At 43.1% G+C, this 25,217-nt stretch overlaps 1 protein-coding gene across 1 annotated transcript in view; it reads right to left on the bottom strand.

Annotated features, from left to right (window-relative positions):
* The window catches only part of LOC126154618 (glutamate receptor U1-like), an 89,967-nt gene that overhangs the window by 31,389 nt on the left and 33,361 nt on the right, over nucleotides 1-25,217 (bottom strand). Inside the window, exon 6 of the mRNA XM_049916162.1 lies at nucleotides 10,202-10,443. Within this exon, the coding sequence (XP_049772119.1) occupies nucleotides 10,202-10,443 (242 nt within the window). The remainder of the gene's footprint in view (nucleotides 1-10,201; nucleotides 10,444-25,217) is intronic.

Here is a 25,217-nt window from a genome sequence, read left to right as displayed (position 1 = left end):
CAATGCGTTTGAGTGGTGACGGTGTTCTTATTATGTGGGATTATGCGATGGCGTACAGTGCGATCGTCTCACTTACACCAGCGACTTTCTGATGAGAATGGCACAGAGAAAGCCGCTTGCTCTAGAGTACACTTCTGATCAATTAAAGGGTTAGATAAAATACGATGAGCTAGATCGAAGACATTTAGTCTTTCAAGAACTTTGGAGTACAGCCGATAGGTAAAAGTCTGGATGGATTCCGATATTGGCTTTGCGGATTTGCACCGACCCGAACATCTGCAGATCTGTTTGTAATAATTACTTTATGGGTAAAAGACAAAAGACAGTCTCCATTTAATAGTTTCTTCTATTTTTGGAGTACAAGCAATCGAAAACAACACTTAATATTTTTAACATATTACGGCTCACTAGGGACAAATGCCGCTACTGGATATTGGCTTGAGTGCGCAGTATCCTGGAAAAGATAGCTGTGTTTTGACATAGGCAAGGCCTGCAGATGAGGACGCAGTTAACCTTCAGATTTTCCAGTCAAATCCATGTACCTCTTGCTTGCGTAGTATGAACAGCTACTTTACGCCTGATCTGTTTCCATTTACATTACCATAGGTCACTTACGCAATTACCAAAGCGACATTAAGGCTGTTCTAGCGCACTCCATCCATTGGAATCTTCGGTCCATGGTATTTCTCCTGTTTGCTCACCTCATCCGACATGAACACGTTTTGTTTCCCTTAGCGTGAAGATTATCCAATAAATAACAATTTTTTTCTCATGGCATAACCATTCTTAAGAGTTAGAATTTGGTGGAAATTTCTACATGTTTTACATTTAATATTTCTCTACGTAGCTCCATCGCATCCTATGGCCAGAGTTGTGTAAGAGCGTGTTGAAAGGTGCCTACGTATTCATTGGCTCGTTCATTTCCTCATCACCTATTTCAGATTCTTCAAGATCTGCAATATTTACTTTATAACTATCTCTGAGATGTTGACTTAAACCAGCTTTTGTACCTGCTCGCCGATATACCCCCACGTATTCACTTTCAACGGAGTAGTCTTGAAAAGGCTATGAATTATTAAATATTTGGAACTATATGGTCCCGTCACAGTAACGTGACCTCCTCTTATGGTCGACGTCAACGTGCAGTAATGACTCACACACGATAAGTGGAGGGTATATAAAGCATATCGGGGTACGCGTTAAACAGTTGTCGTAATCTGGAAATGGAGCGATTTATCTGACGTCCAAAAGTGCATGATCATAGGCTTTCGGGCCGATACGGCTAAGTTTGTAGACTGTTTCCGTGCCGCCGTGGTTAAAGTACACTGCGCAACTCAGAATGCCGAGGCTACTGTGGTATAACATGGGCCATGACAGGTGTGAACGACGGCTGTAGACATGTGTACGGTCAAATTGACGTACAACTCTTCAGCAACTAACCACCTAGATAAACGAAGGAACTACCAACAGTGACCCCTCAACGACCGTTCAGTAAATGTTGGTGCATAGGGGCCTCCACAGCAGGCTCCTGGTTCATGCAACCATGCTGACTGCTGTTCATCAGCGACGAAGGCTGGACATTGTACGCCACTACTGCAAGTGGATGTCCACTGAGTGGCAACAGGTGGCCTTTTCAGATGAATCACTTTTATGCCCCATCGGACAGATGGCCTTTGGCGTGTAAGGCCCTGCAACAGTCGTCGGAAGGGTCCAAGCCGGAGAAGAGAGCAGCATGGCCTGGGGAATGTTTTCGTGGCATTCACTGGAAGATCTCATCGTTCTGGAAAACACAATGGATCAACACAAGTATGCATATATCCTTGCGGATATACGCAAACCCCTACATGCAGATTGTCTTTTCTCGGCACGATAGCATCTTCCAGCATGACAATGCAACGTGTTACACAGCAGTGTACGCATGTGATTCGAAGAGCACCAGGATTAGTATTCCATACTCCTCTGGCCACTAAGCTCCCCGGATTTAAACCCAACAGAAAATCAGTGGTACCATCTCGATCGGGCTATTCGCTCCATGGATGCTCAACCGAAAAACATAACGCAGGTGGCCACAACACTGGGGTCGGCATGGCCTCGACATCCGTCGGTGGCTTCCAGAACCTCACTGACTCTCCTCTGGTACGTCTCGCAGCACTCCGCTCTGCAAAAAGTGATTATTCGGGTTTTTGGCAGATGGTCATGTTAAAGTTACTTGACAATCTAATTACTGCATCAACATTTCGCATTATTATGTCTTCAATTTTTCCGTGTTATAAACGAAAGAAGTGCAAAGTCTGTTTTGTATGGACGATAAAAGATTTCTTTTGCGACTATAGACGCTTGGTTTTGTAAAGAGTAATTTAGGTAGGATTCTAATCACGCGGTTATAATTTGTGAGCCGCGCGGTTTAAGGCGCCCGTGTCACCGATTGCGCGGCCCCTACCGCCGGAGGTTCGAGTACTCCCTCGGGCGTGTGTGTGTGTGTGTGTGTGTGTGTGTGTGTGTGTGTGTGTTGTTCTTAGCATAAGTTAGTTTAAGTAATGTGTAAGTCTAGGGACCGATGACCTTAGCAGTTTGGTCCCTTAAGAATTGACACGCATTTGAACATTTATAATTTGTGTTCATGCGTATGAGAAATATATTCGTAAATTTATATTCAACAGAGTGTGTTTCTTGGTGAATTACCACAGAGATCATTCCTTTTACTCGCTCTTTACTTAAATGTCCCTCAAATACGATGCCACCATTTTGTAGTCGTGATCTTAGACAAAGTGACAGCTACGATAGAATTCTTTCTGATCATTAAGTTCACGCACTGTGAACCATGATTTGAGGCTAACGATAAAATTAAGTACTCCTATTTTTTAGGAACTGAATAAGGAAAGACTACCTGCGTTGGTGTGTCGCTGGTGTCTTACGTGTGGTATACCTATGTCACTAAATTATCATTTCACGTGCGAAAGATAATGGAGCGCTATTAAATGATTTTTCATATAGTTAAGCTCTGCATTCACTCTGAACTTACGAGTATATGGTTGGGGAAAATGCTCCACGGCACGGCTGATCGCTGTGCCACTACTTTAGAGTGGTTGTTCCAGTCGGATAGTGATAGAAAATATGATGGCAGTTACATATTTTATTTTGCATATCACCACAATATCAGGGCTTGCGCGCCACTACTCGTAAACACTTGCCAATGCATTCCTTGTTAGTGAAAACTGTTTTCTTAAGCCAGCAGCGATTGCATGAATTACAATCTCCTTTTCTTCAAAGTGTGTCCCGCATATAAGATTCTTAAATGGCTGAAGTAGACAGACGTCTGAAGGCGCTACGTCTTGGCTATAGGGTGGATGAGGCAACAATGTCCAATCCAATTTGGTGATGCCTTCCCAAGTTCTTGGATTTACGTAATGGTTGGAGATAAATTTCTTTTGGGTTCTTCTCAGACCGAACAGGTCAGATACCCTTCTTGAATTTCTTAGGAGTGTTCACATGTGCCTCTGACTCAGTGATTATCCCTTTTGGCAACACATCCATGAGAATGATGCCATCACTATCACACTCGCGTTATGACTTTGCCATCAGAGGGTGGTGCTACTGCAGTACTAACTCTTATTTGCAACGCAAAGTGATGCACCCAAGCTTCATCAAACTCAATGATCCGTGACAGCCTCTACGTTGGCCTCAAACGGCTCTAACTGTTTTCTTTGAACCTTATGGTCTGTTATGAGCGTTCGTCGAACCTATCTTGAGGAGTGCGTTTAATATCCAATAGACTCAATGGTTGTACACGCCACTCTAGTGCTCGCCGATTGCTGTCAAGCCAATTATCGACATGTGTTGAGTCGATGTGCACGGATAATGGCATCCTCGCGACTCACCATGTTGGAAGTGTTGGCTGCGACGAGATGCCCCCAACGTGGGCGATCATAGATCTCAGTTTCCCCACTTTATAACGCTTTAACTGTCTTTATCCAGCGCCCATAGTACTATTATCTACTACATCATTTTCACAAACCACACACAAACGTTAATGAATTCTCAACACGGTTTCTTTCTCCGTTTCTTTCTCAGTGTGCTCCCTGCCGCCGTTGGATAAGCAGCTGCAGCAGCAAGTCGTATACTCCTAGCTCACTCATTTGTTACATAGTTTAATTCTTAATTTCTTTGCGAGTTTTTGGTACTTGCATTGTTTAATTCATAAATTTCGGGCGTATTATAGTATTTGAGAGTTGTAGCATCGCGTTTTAGTACCTGAATAGTGTAAAATCGTGTAGTCTCCTTCCGCCGCCGAGCAGTGTGTCAGCAGTGCGCAAGTAGCAACGTTACTGCATTTACTAGGCAATATTGTATTTTAATAACCGTTTAAATTTTGTGTCGATTTGTTTGCGCTCTCTGTAGATTAGTTCAGACGTTCTTTGCACAACAGTTTTTAGCATGGATAGGGACTGCAACTGCTGTGTTCGGATGCAGGCTGAGTTGGCATCCCTTGGCTCCCAGCTTCAGGCAGTGTTGGCTTCGGTCACACAGCTTGAGGCTGTTGCCAATGGGCATCACTGTGGGGGTCCGGATGGGGGTTTGTCGGGGACGGCCAGCTCGTCCCACGCATCCCCCGATCGAACTACGACTGTGGTTGCCCGGGATATTGCCCACATTGAGGCTGATCCCTCACCTGTGGTAGAGTGGGAGGTTGTCTCAAGGTGTGGCAGGGGGCGAAAGACATTCCGGAGTGCTGAACGGAAGGCCTCTCCAGTTTGTCTGACGAACCAGTTTCAGGCTCTGTCTCAGGCTGATACTGATCTTCGACATGACATGGCTGCTTGTCCTGTTCCAGAGGTTGCCCCTCAGTCTGCAATATCCGGGCGGTCGCAGAGGGTGGGCTTACTGGTAGTTGGGAGCTCCAACGTCAGGCGCGTAATGGGGCCCCTTAGGGATATGGCAGCAAGAGAGGGGAAGAAAACCAATGTGCACTCCGCGTGCATACCGGGGGGAGTCATTCCAGATGTGGAAAGGGTCCTTCCGGATGCCATGGAGGGTACAGGGTGCACCCATCTGCAGGTGGTCGCTCATGTCGGCACCAATGATGTGTGTCGCTATGAATCGGAGGAAATCCTCTCTGGCTTCCGGCGGCTATCTGATTTGGTGAAGACTGCCAGTCTCGCTAACAGGACGAAAGCAGAGCTCACCATCTGCAGCATCGTAGACAGGACTGACTGCGGACCTTTGGTACAGAGCCGAGTGGAGGGTCTGAATCAGAGGCTGAGACGGTTCTGCGACCATGTGGGCTGCAGATTCCTCGACTTGCGCCATAGGGTGGTGGGGTTTCGGGTCCCGCTGGATAGTCAGGAGTCCACTACACGCAACAAGCGGCTACACGGGTAGCAGGGGTTGTGTGGCGTGGGCTGGGCGGTTTTTTAGGTTAGATGGCCTTGGGCAAGTACAGAGAGGGCAACAGCCCCAACGGGTGCGGGGCAAAGTCAGGACATGCGGGGACCAAGCAGCAATCGGTATTGTAATTGTAAACTGTCGAAGCTGCGTTGGTAAAGTACCGGAACTTCAAGCGCTGATAGAAAGCACCGAAGCTGAAATCGTTATAGGTACAGAAAGCTGGCTGAAGCCAGAGATAAATTCTGCCGAAATTTTTACAAAGGTGCAGACGGTGTTTAGAAAGGATAGATTGCATGCAACCGGTGGTGGAGTGTTCGTCGCTGTTAGTAGTAGTTTATCCTGTAGTGAAGTAGAAGTGGATAGTTCCTGTGAATTATTATGGGTGGAGGTTACACTCAACAACCGAGCTAGGTTAATAATTGGCTCCTTTTACCGACCTCCCGACTCAGCAGCATTAGTGGCAGAACAACTGAGAGAAAATTTGGAATACATCTCACATAAATTTTCTCAGCATGTTATAGTCTTAGGTGGAGATTTCAATTTACCAGATATAGACTGGGACACTCAGATGTTTAGGACGGGTGGTAGGGACAGAGCATCGAGTGACATTATACTGAGTGCACTATCCGAAAATTACCTCGAGCAATTAAACAGAGAACCGACTCGTGGAGATAACATCTTGGACCTACTGATAACAAACAGACCCGAACTTTTCGACTCTGTATGTGCAGAACAGGGAATCAGTGATCATAAGGCCGTTGCAACATCCCTGAATATGGAAGTTAATAGGAATATAAAAAAAAGGGAGGAAGGTTTATCTGTTTAGCAAGAGTAATAGAAGGCAGGTTTCAGACTACCTAACAGATCAAAACGAAAATTTCTATTCCGACACTGACAATGTTGAGTGTTTATGGAAAAAGTTCAAGGCAATCGTAAAATGCGTTTTAGACAGGTACGTGCCGAGTAAAACTGTGAGGGACGGGAAAAACCCACCGTGGTACAACAACAAAGTTAGGAAACTACTGCGAAAGCAAAGAGAGCTTCACTCCAAGTTTAAACGCAGCCAAAACCTCTCAGACAAACAGAAGCTAAACAATGTCAAAGTTAGCGTAAGGAGGGCTATGCGTGAAGCGTTCAGTGAATTCTAAAGTAAAATTCTATGTACCGACTTGACAGAAAATCCTAGGAAGTTCTGGTCTTACGTTAAATCAGTAAGTGGCTCGAAACAGCATATCCAGACACTCCGGGATGATGAAGGCATTGAAACAGAGGATGACACGCGTAAAGCTGAAATACTAAACACCTTTTTCCAAAGCTGTTTCACAGAGGAAGACCGCACTGCAGTTCCTTCTCTAGATCCTCGCACAAACGAAAAAATGGCTGACATCGAAATAAGTGTCCAAGGAATAGAAAAGCAACTGGAATCACTCAACAGAGGAAAGTCCACTGGACCTGACGGGATACCAATTCGATTCTGCACAGAGTACGCGAAAGAACTTGCCCCCCTTCTAACAGCCGTGTACCGCAAGTCTCTAGAGGAACGGAAGGTTCCAAATGATTGGAAAAGAGCACAGGTAGTCCCAGTCTTCAAGAAGGGTGGTCGAGCAGATGCACAAAACTATAGACCTATATCTCTGACGTCGATCTGTTGTAGAATTTTAGAACATGCTTTTTGCTCGAGTATCATGTCGTTTTTGGAAACCCAGAATCTACTATGTAGGAATCAACATGGATTCCGGAAACAGCGATCGTGTGAGACCCAACTCGCTTTATTTGTTCATGAGACCCAGAAAATATTAGATACAGGCTCCCAAGTAGATGCTATTTTTCTTGACTTCCGGAAGGCGTTCCATACAGTTCCGCACTGTCGCCTGATAAACAAAGTAAGAGCCTACGGAATATCAGACCAGCTGTGTGGCTGGATTGAAGTGTTTTTAGCAAACAGAACACAGCATGTAGTTATCAATGGAGAGACGTCTACAGACGTTAAAGTAACCTCTGGCGTGCCACAGGGGAGTGTTATGGGACCATTGCTTTTCACAATATATATAAATGACCTAGTAGATAGTGTCGGAAGTGCCATGCGGCTTTTCGCGGATGATGCTGTAGTATACAGAGAAGTTGCAGCATTAGAAACTTGTAGCGAAATGCACGAAGATCTGCAGCGGATAGGCACTTGGTGCAGGGAGTGGCAACTGACCCTTAACATAGACAAATGTAATGTATTGCGAATACATAGAAAGAAGAATCCTTTATTGTATGATTATATGATAGCGGAACAAACACTGGTAGCAGTTACTTCTGTAAAGTATCTGGGAGTATGCGTGCGGAACTATTTGAAGTCGAATGATCATATAAAATTAATTGTTGGTAAGGCGGGTGCCAGGTTGAGATTCATTGGGAGAGTCCTTAGAAAATGTAGTCCATCAACAAAGGAGGTGGCTTACAAAACACTCGTTCGACCTATACTTGAGTATTGCTCATCAGTGTGGGATCCGTACCAGATCGGGTTGACGGAGGAGATAGAGAAGATCCAAAGAAGAGCGGCGCGTTTCGTCACAGGGTTATTTGGTAACCGTGATAGCGTTACGGAGATGTTTAACAAACTCAAGTGGCAGACTCTGCAAGAGAGGCGCTCTGCATCGCGGTGTAGCTTGCTCGCCAGGTTTCGAGAGGGTGCGTTTCTGGATGAGGTATCGAATATATTGCTTCCCCCTACTTATACCTCCCGAGCAGATCGCGAATGTAAAATTAGAGAGATTAGAGCGCGCACGGAGGCTTTCCGACAGTCGTTCTTCCCGCGAACCATACGCGACTGGAACAGGAAAGGGAGCGCTTATGACCTCAGCGGTTAGTGACCTAAAATACCAATCGCATAACATCACAACAGTGGCACGTAAAGTGCCCTCCGCCACACGCCGTTGGGAGGCTTGCGGAGTATAAATGTAGATGTAGATGTAGATTCAATTACAGGTCGATGCTTGTCACAAACGTTTTGCGCGAACGCAATTTTGATGATTCACTACGGCTCTTCCATGTGCTGGAGTTGTTCGAAACTTTGCAGACTTGAAAAAGAAGATCCGATTTGAAGCAGCAAAAAAAAGGTTTCCTGTAGTTATTAAGAGCTGTAAAAAAGTCGTGGCAGTATTTATTTAACCACCCACGTAAGCTTAGAAATGTAGCACATTAACATGCTTTAATATAATGGTGAATAAACGCACATTCGATAAATCAAGTAACTGGATAATACTTAACAATGTGCAAGATCCGACAGCAGCTTGTGAAACTGCATTTGAGTTCCCAATGCTGAGGAAATATGCTGGAAAGAAAATCACGAAATCCGTTACAGCAGTATAAATCTAATTTAAGTAAATGTATACAATATGACAGAGAGCGCTTATGACCTCAGCGGTTAGTGACCTAAAATACCAATCGCATAACATCACAACATGACTGAGTGTGTTTTATTAAATTGTGGTCATGCCTGGTCTATACGTTCTTAGTCTATTGAATGTGGAATAAGAGGTCAGCTGATAAAAATTAAGACCAAGTGCTAGCCTACCACCAAAAATCCAGTTTACAGAACGAATAATCAAATGAAACTACATGGTTCCAGAGACTTTCCCAAGTATCTAGCATCTGTGACGTATGTATGAAGACTGAGCAAAGAACGAAAATTTATACCAAGGTCAGGATTCATACCAGGATCACCTGCTCACAAGGCAGATGCTCTAACCACTATGCCACCCTGCACAGTCGCTTTGAACAATTGCACAGACTGCCCTAGCACACCTCCCTCCTGAATACAAACTCCCATTTACGCCTCAACCCACTTGGTATTCCCCTTAAAGTCGAACAGCTTTGCAGAGGATCTCCAGCTACACTGGAATAGCACCATAGCGTCGAACGAAATGGGGGATTCTGCCTGAAATCCAGGTGTAGGTGCTTTAATCAGATGAAACTATTTTTCCACAGACTTTTCCAAGTCTCTAACATCTGTTATGTATATATTCAGGCTGAAGTAAAGAATAAAACTCTATGCCAAGGTGTGGATTCGAACCCAGGTCTCCTGCTAACTAGGCAGATACCAACCACTACGCCACCCTGCAACAGTGGCTTTGCACAACTGCACGGACTACCCAAGTATGCCTCCCTCCTCAATCCAAATTCCCATTGACGCCTCAGCTTACATGGTAGCCTTCCTAAACTCGATCGAATAATATTTGTTTACAGTATTCTAATGGACCTTTGGACATGGGCAGCATTTTTCTTATCCCGGAAATCTGCAGGCGTTTCCGCATTCTCGCACTCTGCATAAATTGAGGGTAACTGTTGAGAAGGTACGGTCAACAGCAGGGTGGAAATAGAGGCTCGCTTGCAGAATGAATATTCGTTGTACAGTGAAGTGTGCATTGACCTGGAAATTCCTGGTGTATTAAAACAGCGTACCTGATTGGCACTGGAACGTGAGCCCCACGCCTATTGTAGGAAAGTGCTCACTGACTGAGCTATTCAGGATAGGAGAGAAATACTGGTGGGAGTAATGTTGTGGGGCAGGTCGTGATTCGTGCTTGCATGTTCAGTCGGTATAGCAATTGCTTGCGAAAGACGAAGCTACAAGTTCCGAGTTTGCTGCAGGCAGGGTGATGTGACTAATCATTTTTCTCATCCTGTAGTACTATGTTTCCAGACTGACACATCATAGAAAAGAGTAACAGTGTTCAGCATTCTCATTTGAATAGAATATCGTTACGCGATTAGTGTTGCTATTGTCAGTGAACACCGAGCTGCAAAGCGCCACAGGTGAGTCACGCACCTTCCTCGCAGACGATGCTGAAGGCGACGAGCGGTACGTCGACCCAGGGCGGCGCGACGGCGGGGTCGGCAGTGGCAGAGAGCACGCCCTGCGCCCTGGCCAGCAGCCGCTGCGAGGTGACCACCAAGAGAGCGAGCAGCAGCGCCGCCAGCGAGTAGCTGAGCCAGACGCCGCGCGAGAAGGGCCGCGTGTACACGTTGCTCACCGCCGCCAGCGACGGCTCCCGGAACATGAACGCCGGCCTGCACCGGCGACAAAGCCAAGTAATCAGTCTGGGACGTTACTATTTTATTGTGGCTGGGGGTCTATCTCGGCAGCACGAAAATTGATACTGTACACATCCCCTGAAACTCGTAACTCATTTTATACTCTCCATTGCAAAACGAAATAAGGTTCTATAATGAGGCGAGAAAAGCCATGGGGCAGCAAACTCCTCTCTGACCGGACATGTGGATCGAACCCCTCTACCATCCTTCACACCTACAAATCCTTAATCCATCCCATCCTCTGTTATGCCAGTGCCACCTGGATATCGACCCCCCCCCCCCCCCAAATTCTATAAATCCCTGCAGATCAATGAGCACAATGCACTCCGCCTTGCCTTCCATATATGCCTCCCATCCCCCACGCGGATCCTCTACGACCTGATTCCTTTCCCCCATCTGCTCCTTTTCCTCGAACATATCCGCGTCCTCTGCACCTCCCGCCACCTTGATCCCCCTCATCCCCTCGTTGCTACTCTCTTCTCCAAAGCCCGCCCTCTGCCGCACCTTCACTGTTGTGTCCCCCCTACCCTCCTCCTCTACACACTTCATCTACTTTCCCAAGGTGGCTTCCGTCGACTCCCTGTCCCGGATGCTGCCCTCTCTTCCTCCATTTATCCCTCCTATCAGCTCTGATCCTCACCTGCCCCTCCCCTCCTCTGTCCTTTTCCCAGGCTCCCTCTCCCCCCCTTCCATCCTATTTTTCCCCGCCTACCCTCTCTCTGCCTCCCTTCTCTCCCCTGACTCCTTTGCTCTCCCCTCCACTGCCTTTCCCACTCCTTTTCGCATCCACCCAGCCCCCTCTTTTTACTACGTCCTCTCCCTCCATCAGCTCCCCCTTTTTTTTCTTTACCTATCCTCCCCCTTTTTTCCCCTTCATTAGTCCGGGTCCTTCCCTGCCCCCCCCCCCCCCCCCCCCAATCTGCCGCTGTGTCGCCTCTACAGTGCTGTTTTATGAGAGTGTTCAGTGTTCTGTATCCCCTGTCAGTGTTGCGAACAGCCACCATACTGTCGCTAGTTGTGTTTTTATCTCATGCGAACAGAAACCAGACTGTCGCCGTGTTTTTTAATTGTACATGTCTCCTTCTTGTGTGTCTTCATCCGCATCGTCAACGCCGTGTTTTTGTATTTTAAGTTAGGCAACTTTCCGCCATTTTACTGTTACTAACTAAGTCACCGTTTTATCGCCTTTTTGTGTTGTTTGTTCTCTCACCATTGTTTGTTTAATTTTTCTCTCGGCTGTAGAGCAGCGTATTAAACTGCTGTCAGCCCGCCCCTCCCCAGGTGGGGGCGAATCGAAAATCAATAAAGAAAAAAAAACAAAGGGCAGCGATATACGCATAAACAGATGGCAGTAGTATAACACACGCAGGTTAAAAATGGCATGTGTTGGGAGAGACGTCATTTGTACTCAGGTGATTCATGTGAAAAGTTTGTGACGTGATTATGGCCACACAACGCGAATTAACAGACCCAGAACGCGGAATGGTAGTTGGAGCTAGACGAACGGGACATTCGATTTAGAAAATCGATAGGGAATTCAATAATCCGAGATCCATAGTGTCAAGAGTGTGCCGAGAATACCGAACTTCAAACCTTACCTCTTACCATGGAGAACGCTGTTGCCGACAGTCTTCACTTAACAACCGAGAGCAGCGGCGTTTCTGTACAGTTGTCAGACAAGAAACACTGCGTAAAATGACCACAGTTATCTGTGCAGTCCTAAAGCATCGACTGCACACTGACCAGCGCAGCGTCGCGAAACGGCATCAAGAAGTCGCTGACCCGCGCGCCAATACAAAGAGCGGGCAGTGGCACACCTCGAGGAAGACACCGAGCGGGGTGGCGCAGTGGTTAGACACTGGACTCGCATTCGGGAGGACGACGGTTCAATCCTGCGTCCGGCCATCCTGATTTAGGTTTTCCGTGATTTCCCTAAATCACTCCAGGCAAATGCCGGGATGGTTCCTCTGAAAGGGCACGGCCGACTTCCTTCCCCATCCTTCCCTAATCCGATGAGACCGATGACCACGCTGTCTGGTCTCCTTCCCCAACCAACCAACCTCGAGGAAAACAGAGTTTAGTGTCCCCTGTTAACGCTGATTTAAACAGCCACCCATCGCTAGTCGACCCAATTCTCTCACAGTCTTCGAGAGCATCAGTGCTGAGTAACAGGAAGACGATAGTTAACCTGCGTTCTGTGAGTAGTAATAGAGAGCCAAGTACTTGTATGTAGGATGCAATGGAAGCACAGAAATCAAGAGAAGTTAAGTTTCTTTTCTTTTTAGGAATAAAGTTTTCTATTAATTAGAAAGTGTTTTGCAAATATCATTCTGGATCCCTGCCAACGACCATCGCAATTCCTCTCGTTCCTTGTTTGTCTCTATGCTGACTCCCACAGTAGCCGACACAACAACATCAATGTGGTACGCACGACGAACGTATCCGATAGAACATTGCCTCTCCTGAGACCATCACCATATCGGTTGGACCCTACATGACTGGAAACCCGTGGGCTGGTCAGATGAGCCCAGATTTCAGTTGGTAAGAGTTGACGGTAGGGTTCGAGTTTAGCGCAGGCCCCGCGAATCCACAGACTCAAGTCGTCAACAAGACATTGTGCAGATCGGTGGTGACTCCGTAATTGTGTGGGCTGTCGTTTACATTGATTCGACGAGCTCCTTTGGTCCAACTGAACCATCATTGGCTGAAAATTGTTATGTTCGGCTAGTTGCAGACCACTTGCAGCCATTCATGGGCCTCATGTTCCCAAAGAACGATGAAATTTTTATGGATGACAATGCGCCCTATTACCGGGCCATAGTTATTCGTGATTCGTTTGAAGAACATTCTGGACGATTCTAGCGCATGATTTGGCCACCCAGATCGCCCGGCATCGATCCCATCGAACATTTACGAGGCATAATCGAGAGGTCAGTTCGTGCACAAAATCCTTCACCGGCAGAGCTTTTGCAATTATAGGCGGATGTAGAGACAGCATAGTTCAGTGCTTGTGCCGGGAACTTCCAACTTGTTGAGTCCATTCCACGTCAAGCGGCTGCACTACACCGTGCAAAAGGTGATCTTACCCGATATTAGGAGGTACCCCACGACTTTTGTCACCTCACTGTATAGTCTCTATTACAAAATGGAATAAGATTGTCTTTCAGACAAGTTTGTCGAATAACAGTACTGTTGCTAATAAAGATCTGCTTAGTGCTAAGAGTCATAGATTCTGCGTTGCTCTAACGTAATTATACTCCCTGGTTTAATCAGGGAATTTGGAGAGGGAGCTACTTCAAGAACAAGTTATGCCGGATGAGACATCCCCCTTCAGTCCATTTAGCACGTGGAATGTATAACTGATGGAATTTAGATAGTCAAAAAGCTCCTTTATTTTATAACTGAAAAAACACAATGTTAAACATGTTTAAATTAATTACACTCTACACAACAAACGGTAGTACAATCCTACTTAAGCAAATCTTAAAACACTCAATAATATTATCCTTAATTATTTGCATTTGTAAGGGATTACTTTTGGAATCACTATAAGACCAACATTATGTCACATTTAACAAGTCAAACAGCATTTTGTCCTTCAGTAATATCTATACTTAGTTATCCGAAGGAAATCCAAATTTAAATGCAATATATTGGATTTGCAAATGTGGACAACCATCGACTGTACAATGTAATGACGACATTGAAAATTTGTGCCTGAGTGAGACTCGAACCTGGATTTCCCACTTACCGCATGGATCGCCTTACCATTAGTCTATGCAAGTACGGATGATGGTTACACTCAAACTTCCCTATGTCATCAGCCATGTGTGTAAAACCTGCACTGGTACTTTCATTATGTACATTCCTGCACGGGTGAGACATTTTAATTGAAAGTCACTTCCCCGGTTTCGGCGGATAAATACGATACTGCAGTGCCTGTGTTGTACAGAAATACGATTCAAAGTTCCTTTGGACATAGATGCATGGAACTTCTTGTCGTCATTTGATTATACAGCTGATGGGTGCCCATATTTGAATATGGATGAGGACACATTTTCTGTATTTCTTAACGGCTGTAGTCGCCGCCGTGCCTGTTCCTTTGACCCTGTATGCATGTCCGAAGGAACCTTGCATCGTACTTCTGAACAACACAGGCAGATGACTATGGTACATCCAAATTTATTTCCTTCTTTTGTAATTTCAAGTGAAATATTTTTGCTGTTTTTACCTATTGCACTTTCCTTGCTGTATGCTTTAGCACACCGACTATATTCGCTCAGAAAGGCGCAAAGTAGGAACTAGATTACGGCAGATCCAGCCACAGGTGAGCACAGATAGTATGCATTAAAAAACACAACACAACCGTCGCATATTGCGAGGCGGGCCGGCCACTTTGGAAACCACAAAACAATTTCTCTGACTCCAGCCTCTTCAATGCATACCTTATTTGTAGAATTCGGTATCTGACAATCACTCTTCGATGTATGTTAATAAATCATATGCTTGCATTTATTTAACTCTTCTGACTCAACGAATTTTACATTTTCTGTTCCATAGACAGAAAGCTTTACTCAATTATTCTTAAGCTCATGTATTTCCAAATACCCTTTCTACTACTTCTTATCTAGAACTGTTTTTAACTTTTCTCTCGTACAGTGATAATCTTTTTGTCGTTAAAATTACTTTATAAACTTGAAATTCTATTATTTAGATGTTTTTTGAAATAAAATTTGAATGTAATTATCTCTTCTGAAAGAACTGTCACAGTTTAGAAAAATGATCTGTAAGAAAACAAAATACAGAAACACACGTTTAGCGCTAGTTACAAATCAGAAGAAAAAGATTTTTAAGAACAATTTTTGTTTCTGTAGATGGTTGTAGCATAAGGGGGGTAATTTTTACTTCATTAAAAGAACATAAAAAACTATATCATATGATTTACACCTAAATTAAGGAGTGAATGTGAAGCTCTTCTTACATATATTAGGTGCTTTCCTATCCTATTCTTTTATGCATCACTGCTATTATTCTTCTTTAAGTATAGAATTTTCATACTGTAACTTGTTAACTCGATATTTTAATCTTAACAGTATTTGACTTAGATATTTCCAATTTTTTCTCCTAAATTTAAATTAATAATTCTCCTACCCACTATTTTCATTCTATTATTGATTATTAGAGACTATTGTATGTTTAACACACTACTGTTTTTGAAAAACCAGTAACATTAAAACCTATTGATACATTAATTATACTTTTGTGAAATCCATTCATATTATTAATTGATCATAATAAGGATTAAATATCAACCCTTCACCCTAAAATGCTTGTCTGTGGTTATTAATTCTTCTTCAGTTGCTGCTTCAGTTGTGCTTATCATGTAGATAAGAATAAATATTGTCCATCTTCACAAATTAAGATTCGTTTTATTTTCAGTCAAATAGGTTACACATGTTCATATCTGCTGTGATTAGTGGTTTACAAAATAAAAGATAATTGTTGAACTACACATATTGTGTAATCAAGCAAACATCTTCCTAGCTTTATGATAATTTCATTTGTATTCCAGTTTATTTTCAGCCATCACAGAATTCATAAGAAATCATTTTCCCAGAACAAAGCAAAGATAACAATCATAAATTTAAGTGATTTCAAAGATTAGTTCACAAACCATCCAAGAAGCGTCCAGTAAATGCGAAAGTCAAATTTCAGTAATCGATCTGACCAAAAACCCAAAGAAGTTTTGGTCCTAAGGAAATTCAATAAGTAGATCTAAATAAACTAATAAATTGCCCGGTGACCATACTGGCATCGAAACAGAAGATGGCAGTAATACCAAAATACTGAATTCGGTCTTCCGAAATTATTTCACAGCGGAAGACCTTAATAAAGTTCTTTCTTTCAATCAGGATACGATTCTTGAGTATCGATACTTCTCATCAGTCTGGGACCCCTTACCCAACTGGATTAATAGAAGAGATAGAGATGATCCAAAGAAGAACGATGTGTTCCGTCATGGGATCGTTTACTACCCGTGAGATCGTTGCGGAGATACTCGACAAACTTCGATAGCAGGCACCACAAGAGAGGCGCTGTGCATCACCGAGTAAACTGTCGACTTTCTGAGACCGTACGTTCGAGCAAGCGTCGGGTAAAATATTACTTTCTCCGACAGACGTCTCGTGAAATGACCACGACGAGAGTATCTCATGTATCAGAGCTTACACAGAGGTTTACAAACAATCGTTCTTCCCATGCTCAATTCGAGTGGAAACGGTTAAATAATGCTATCAAAAATCTTTCACCGCAAAACCGTAAGATGAGATAAGGAATATAGATGCGGAAGTAGATGTGAATGTCGATATTTTCCTTACTTTCTGAAACAGTTTTATCTTTTAATTTTAAGAACATGTACTCTATATAGCATGTATCGATTATGCGAAATTCGTTTAAGAGGAAAATGAGTTACTTATTTCGTTGCAGCGTCAACATCATATGTAACAGGTTTTTAAAACTATACAAAACATTTTAAGAAAGGCTATGAGAAAATAAAATAAATGCCTAACAAAGGCTGTTAACAATGTAAGAACGTAAGAAAATTTGATTCATTCCTGAGAACCTGGAGAATTCTGTGAGATTAGAAGTTGGCATTGAAGTTACTTTAATACTAAAATAACTGATTTTAAAAAATTCCAGTCTTATTTCTGTACATGGTAATATACCGTCATTAGGTACATACTTACAGAATTCTTGCAAGTCTCTCTGTCTGGATAAATATGTTACCACATTACTACTAATAATACATCATCCTACAAGCTATGAGCTAAACTGTACATCATAGTAAGGACAGTTACCTTTAATTGTACTGAAATTTTCGAGGATAGTATTATGAAACCAGCTGTATGCAGAGAGGTTGTTGCACATGTAAGGCATGACATCAATGGGGACTCTCCACGAGTTTCAATTTGTACAGCATGTGTCGCTTAATTTGGCAGTAGTACTGTCAATATACGTTGAGCTTGGTTTTCACTTGTAGAAATTCCCATCGCACATGTAATGAAAGCATTTTTTAAAAGAAATGTCACCCATGATCATTTTCTCAGACGTGAGACATTTAAACTGTGGTTTTGTGAAGATCTCTTTTCATATAGTTCAATGAAATTCATTGACGAATGAGTCATCCACAATGAGCCACAACCATCAGAAAGTTCCACCGCTTAAGATCAATCTCAATAATAAATTAAATGTGTTCATCTTCTAGTAGGGGAAAATTCATGCTCACAGTTCTCCGGCCAGATAGTTACTTGTAACACTGTGGGTTGTGTCAGACTGTCAGACAGGACGGAAAACTTTTCAAGATTTTCTTGACAGACAACAAATGTGCAACCAAATCTGCGTCAATGACAAAACTTTGAGTTCCACATTCATCCAGTTCTAGTACTCATTACAGCTGCAGAGCCTGAGAAATTAAAGCCTGCGGAAGCGAAGTGTCAAAAGTATACGTAGACAAAAAAAGTCTCCAGTTCATATTTCTCACAGTGGCCTTCCGTTAGACTGTTCCCCCAGTAGCAAAAATCTTCCTAACGCGCATCGAAATCACGCCAATGGACTGCAATATATTTTAGATGATAGCTGAATTCTAAATGCAGCTCCCCTTTTCTTTCAATGATTTTTATGCTTCCGTTGAACTTAAAAAAGTGAAAATTCTCAAACAAAATTAGCACAAACCTTCTAATTACACGTTGCGTGGCTGCTAGTTCAGAACCACTACGAAAAGAACAACCTGTTGCAGATCGCGTTTTCTAGACACGAGGAAGAAATCTGGAAGGACCCAACGCGACCAGATAGTAGTAATATTTCAAGAACACAGAAATTCTACAACACAGTATTCACTGAGAGTCATAGAGGAACCGTTAAAACCACCACAGGAATGTCCGATGACGCCCTTATCAAAATGGAAGTTCACGGGATTTATCCATATGAACATCCTTGTTGATTTTCTTGATGAAAACTGCTACATCACACTGACAGAATAAACTGCCGTAGACATCTATATACTATGACCATGTCATGTCGGTAGAGGAGTATATGTATGATCTCCAAAGGCACACACCAATTGTAATGTGGCTTACTCTATCACAAGAAGAAATACTTTATTTTAGTTGCACGAGACACGGGAAATGTCTACGTAAGTAACAATGAACGCCCTCGGCTATCGAAATTACCTTCACCCATCTACTAATGTCGTTGTCAAATTCGACATAAGAACGAGCACAGACTGGGTGAAACCATGATCAACGACACATTTCACCTACTACAGAAGGATGAAGGTTGTTCTAAAATTTCTGACCCGCCCTCTGTCATGGAGCTCTATATGTCACAGAGTTTGTCCATTCTCAACAACATCGACAGTGTCAGATTGAGGCGAATATGGACAGCAGGCACCACTTCATTGGTCCACACCTGGGATGAAGATAAGGAAAGCTCGGGCGTAGTGCGAGTTCTGCAGAACATGTGTGGAACCTGTTAATGTTCTCGGTGTAGATATCGCTTTAATATTCTACGAAAGTCCGAGCTTCGGAAACAACAGTAATGGGTATCTAGTGACTGTTGCTCTTTTGGCTTTCGTAGCGGACGTGTTGCAGTAAGCTATGGCGTATTCCTCTTGCAGATGTTGGTGTTTGTGATTTAGCTTCTAGTAACGATCCAGTTGAATGAACTCGAGTCTCTGGTGTTATAAGTTGTTTGTTTGTTTTTGGTTTTTTAGCTGTCAGTTTTCGTTTCCAGTTTGTTCGTTTTTTAGACTGAATCTTCTGTGTCCGTCATTTGTTTTTATGTAGTTTTCCTTGGAGTTTTGTTTGAATACTCGTATTTCGTTGTCTGTCGCACGGTTCGACTCTGGAGATTGTTGTTGGCTGTTGAGTAAGTATCTTTGATTTTGGTAGTTATGTATTTCTTATTTGTTTGCGGTTCTTGAGGTGTCAGTTTTCGTTTGCCGGCTGTTGGTTTTTTAATTTGCTTGATGTGTATTTGCCATTTGTTTGTATGTATGGACTCGACTGTGAAATTAACTTCTATGGCACTCAATGCAGCCATGGCCCAAGATATGCTTAGTATAGCTAGGTCTTGCAATTTATTGGGCTTATTGCCGAACGTATGAGGTGCCAACAACGCGGGAAAATAATAAAGTTGTCGGGGGTTCCTCCCCTCCGTCTCAGATCAAGGACCTTTACATGTGGAATTGCAGGAGAAATAATGTGAAGATATCGCTAAGAAGAGATTCCTGGTTCGGTTAGCCTTCTGTGATGTGCGAGTGACATATTATTGGTGTTATCAGTATCCGTTGTAGTAGTATACACACAAGATTGGCGTGAGCAGGAGGTGTCTGTTCGATTGGTATTCGTTCTGTAGGGAGGTATACAGTGAATTTATTAATTATTCGGGGTCTTTCGTGGCCCCAGGTGTATGTGCTGAGACTGATGAGTCACAGTCTGGTAAGAGGAAAATTGCGAGAGAAGACCGGCCTAGAAGAACATGTTGTTTCTCAGAGTGGGTGTTTTGACATTATTTTTAGGGTTTGTAGGCAAACTACATTGATTCTGGTGGTACTAATTGAGCAGTATGTTGAGGAGGGTCTACAACTATTTCAGACTGTTATTTTTCTGTTATAGGGGTTTGGAGCGTATAGGTTCTACTCATTTGACGATTAATCATTATTTGGAATTTAAAGATTTCGAAACGGGGACATGTTCTAAACTGATAGTTAGTTTTTGAGGGGCCATAAAATTTGTTATATAGAGGGGAAAGAAGCGCATTTCGACTCTGCAGTCTCATCTTGTTGAGTGTTGTTGAAGGGGAAGTGCACCTGATAATTTTTGTCGATTAAAGCTTTCAAGAAATCGGTTTGGAAAGTCGTTAGGGTGAAGGTAGTTAATTTTTTAGGTTAGGGGGGCGGGGGGTGGAATTGGTTTGGGTTTATTTGGTTTAGGATTTATTTTTTATAATGAGTAGGTTTTATATGCGGAGGAAGGTTATAGGTTCGTGTGTCTGTGTTGGTTCTTTTTTTTTGTCTTTATGTGTTTTGAAGTTGTGAATGTCGTGAATCTACATTATTGGTTTTTTCATCTATCTGTTTTGTTGAGGATGCGTATTAGTGGGTGGGTATTAATTAGGAAGGCGTGGTTTGAATGGTGCAAGTTTTTGAGGTGATTGTGTGTGTGTGCGTGTGTGATTTGTAATACGTTTTGTGGCCAGGCTAGATTGATTTGTAGCTGACTATGAATGGTAAGACCTTTTTTACTTTCTGCGAGATTCCAATTGTGTGGTTTTTATATTTTTTGTTCAGTTTATTCTGGAGGGATACGTGCGTGCTATTTTTCGATTATGTGGTTGTTATATAATGATATTAGTCTCGCTGTTGTATTTTTAAGTTGGTCCTTTCCCATATGAGTAGATGAGTGGCAGCAGATCATGCACTAGTCCGATATTTTCAGTATCTGGAATTACTATCGTCAGCATCATTATCATGAACATTTTCGAGTTAGACGAGGTAGGTACGATTCAGAGAATGCTCCTGAACACATCCACAAAATAGACAATATTTAAATTCTCTAATACTCTGGAACTACTACCACAAAAACAAATAGTCGGCAGACTTCATGCGACGAGTTTATTGCACGTGTGAAGTGATAACCGCGGGATATGTAATGTTTGAGACATTCATCCATCTTCAGGTTACTTTCCCTTGCCATTATGTGGGGGGTGGGCAATCATTACATTTCATAACCCACTGTAGAGTTCAAATTTTCCTATGGCAGTAACACGTCTGTTAGAAACACACAGATATCAACGTGGGCAGAGCTATAGAAAATGTGATATTGGATACCCTCAGCGACAGAAATATTACATGGGAATTAAGGTACAGTACTGCAATACGCGATAGGTGTTTTTGTAAATGTATAGTACTAGAAAATTAGCATGATAGCATCAACAGAATATGGTTTACATACTTTTCACTTGGCTCTGAAAATTAGTGTACTACCAATTGTCATTTTTTTCTAGAGCCGGGTTCTTCTTCTTTTGCTGTTGTCTGAAACCATTATATTTAGGTCACATCCCTATAACCACACAGTCCTTCGCGACGGTTCTGTTTTACTGGATGTTCTAGATGTACTTGCCACATTAATTCTCCACGAAAAGCGGAACTCTCTATATTACCCACCTTTGTCGTCGCCAAGAATAAAACTGAATGTCAACGAAATAACAGGATCACTGAAACCGGAGACCACTTTCGCGCTAGCGGTGAAACGTCACTAGCAGTGTCGTCCAACAATATCAGTAATACGGGACATATTCCTCAGGGGGAAGAGGGCACAGTGGATAAAGTGGATGAGCAGACCTGAGATTTCCCTCTATTCTGCGCATTACGTCGCTGTGTGTAAAACTCTGCTCAGTATACACGAGCTCTTTTTTGTTCGTTGTCTTTGAATAAGAACAATCTGAAAATTAAAGATTACGTATCATAATTTTCCCAAAGCTTCGCAAACATGTGATAAGTGGGTTTAATCAGCGGAAGAAGTGATGGCGTTAATATTAAAAACGTTTCTATCCGTAGGATGCATTTTAAAAACGACGATTATTTATGATTACCAGGCCTCATTATTGAAACTTCCGTAAAATAAGACTTTAAAGCCGGTTGCGGTGCCTACCTTGATTCTTCAAGCCACTTATACTGCTCTTCCATGCACTAGCAAACAGGTATCACATTGAACTGATAGCAATAATGTTCGGTATCCTTTAATGTTAACTGTCACCGAAGAATAAAAACTTGCATCGAAGCACGAAAACAGAAACTGTGGATAACTTAAGAAATCTGAGAAAGACCTAACGCTAGTGAGAGCAAAAATTCAGACTTTAATGACAAAAAACACTGAAAAACAAAAGCAACAATACTGGCTCATGCTTTACGTAGGCAGGGGAAGCGATGACAAAACAGTTTCGTCACAGTGCTGAACTAATTACCAAAGTACACCACATTTTATAAAAACTCTTTATAGACACACAAATTAAATGCCATGCCAAATGCAAGAAGAATGCCGTTGGGAGACGGGAAGATGTAAGCAAAACCTTTTTTACGCTCTTTGCCCATGAGACTATATATTTATGGAAAAACTAAGAAACATGATCAGTATACCGTTACTAGTATTTCCAGTCTTATAACAATGGGTATCTAAGTCTTTTCCGTGTCATCCTCCTTGATTGACTAGTGTCAAGATTTTGCATAATTATGGCCTTTTCTTATTACTTCATATCAGCAAGAAAAAGATGTTACAATTGTCGACTGTTCACGCACAAACTGTGTCGACATCAAAGAAAAGCCTTAAGATTGTTGTATATGCAGCAGTTTTAAAAATGAAGGACAGCAGGTTAAAAGTTATCTAACAGAAAATATTGAGTAATCGACTACCCTATATGTGATCAACAGCAGTCATAAGCTGTAGTATTCTTCTTTTCATAATGGAATGACGAAAGCCATGGGATGGTTATGTACACATATACGAGGTGCATTCAAATTCTAAAGCTTCCGATTTTTTTTCTCCGGACTGGAAAGAGATAGAAACATGCGCATTGTTTTAAAATGAGGCCGCGTTCATTGTCAATACGTCCCAGAGATGGCAGCACCATACGGCAGATGGAATTTTACCGCCAGCGGCGAGAATGAGAACTGTTTTAAATACTTAAAATGGCGACGTTTTCCTTACTTGAACAGCGTGCAATCATTCGTTTTCTGAATTTGCGTGGTGTGAAACCAATTGAAATTCATCGACAGTTGAAGGAGACATGTGGTGATGGAGTTATGGATGTGTCGAAAGTGCGTTCGTGGGTGCGACAGTTTAATGAAGGCAGAACATCATGTGACAACAAACCGAAACAACCTTGGGCTCGCACAATCCAGTCTGACGACATGATCGAGAAATTGGAGAGAATTGTTTTGGGGGATCGCCGAATGACTGTTGAACAGATCGCCTCCAGAGTTGGCATTTGTGTGGGTTCTGTGCACACAATCCTGCATGACGACCTGAAAATGCGAAAAGTGTCATCCAGGTGGGTGCCACGAATGCTGACGGACGACCACATGGCTGCCCGTGTGGCATGTTGCCAAGCAATGTTGACGTGCAACGACAGCATGAATGGGACTTTCTTTTCGTCGGTTGTGACAATGGATGAGACGTGGATGCCATTTTTCAATCCAGAAACAAAGCGCCAGTCAGCTCAATGGAAGCACACAGATTCACCGCCACCAAAAAAATTTCGGGTAACCGCCAGTGCTGAAAAAATGATGGTGTCCATGCTCTGGGACAGCGAGGGCGTAATCCTTACCCATTGCGTTCCAAAGGTCACTACGGTAACAGGTGCATCCTACGAAAATGTTTTGAAGAACAAATTCCTTCCTGCACTGCAACAAAAACGTCCGGGAAGGGCTGCGCGTGTGCTGTTTCACCAAGACAACCCACCCGCACATCGAGCTAACGTTACGCAACAGTTTCTTCGTGATAACAACTTTGTAGTGATTCCTCATGCTCCCTACTCACCTGACCTGGCTCCTAGTGACTTTTGGCTTTTTCCAACAATGAAAGACACTCTCCATGGCCGCACATTCACCAGCCGTGCTGCTATTGCCTCAGCGATTTTCCAGTGGTCAAAACAGACTCCTAAAGAAGCCTTCGCTGCTGCCATGGAATCATGGCATCAGCGTTGTGAAAAATGTGTACGTCTGCAGGGCGATTACGTCGAGAAGTAACGCCAGTTTCATTGATTTAGGTTGAGTAGTTAATTAGAAAAAAAATCAGAGGCCTTAGAACTTGAATGCACCTCGTACAGTTGGCGGTAGTATCACTTACAGAATGTATAAAAGCCCAGTGCATTGACAGGGGTGTCATTTTTAATCTGGTTATTCATGTGAAAAGTTTCTGACGTGGTTATGGTCGTACAATGGGCATTAAAAAACTTTGAACACGCAGTGGTAGTCGGAGCTAGACGCATGGAACATTCCATTTCGGAAATCATTAGGGAATTCAATTCTCCGAAATCCACAGTATCAAGCTGAGAACATCAAATTTCAGGCATTACCTCTCGCCACGGATAACTTCACAACCTAAAACTGGCGTTTGCGTAGAGTTCTCAGTGCTAACACGCAAGCAGCATTGCGTTAAATAACCACAGAATCAATGTGTGACATACGACTAACGTATCCGATATGACACTGCGGCGAAATTTGGCGTTAATGGGCTACGGCAGAAGGCGACCGACGCAACGACTTTGCTAACAGCACGACACCGCCTGCAGCGTTTCTCCTGGGCTCGTGACCACATGGATTGAACCATAGATGACTGGAAAACAGTGGTCCGGTCAAATGAGTCCCGATTCCAGTTGTTAAGAGCTGATGGTAGAGTTCGAGTGCGACGCAGGCTCCACGAAGCCAAGTAGCCAAGGTGTCAACAAGCCACTGTGTAAATTGCCGGTGGCTCCATAACGGTGTTAACTGTGTTTACATGGATTGGACTGGGTCCTCTCGTCCAACTGAACCGATCATTCACTGGAAATGGTTATGTTCAGCTACTTGAAGATCATTTGCAGCCATTCATGGACTTCGTATTCACAAACGACGACAGAATTTTTATGGATGACAATGCGCCATGTCACCAGTCCACAGTTCTTCGCGATGGGTTTGAAGACCATTGTGGATA

The sequence above is a fragment of the Schistocerca cancellata genome, chromosome 2 (assembly GCF_023864275.1).
Source record: "Schistocerca cancellata isolate TAMUIC-IGC-003103 chromosome 2, iqSchCanc2.1, whole genome shotgun sequence".
Lineage (NCBI taxonomy): Eukaryota > Metazoa > Arthropoda > Insecta > Orthoptera > Acrididae > Schistocerca > Schistocerca cancellata.
The sequence above is the reverse complement of the archived record's forward strand: the minus strand, read 5'-3'. Positions and strand labels throughout refer to the sequence as shown.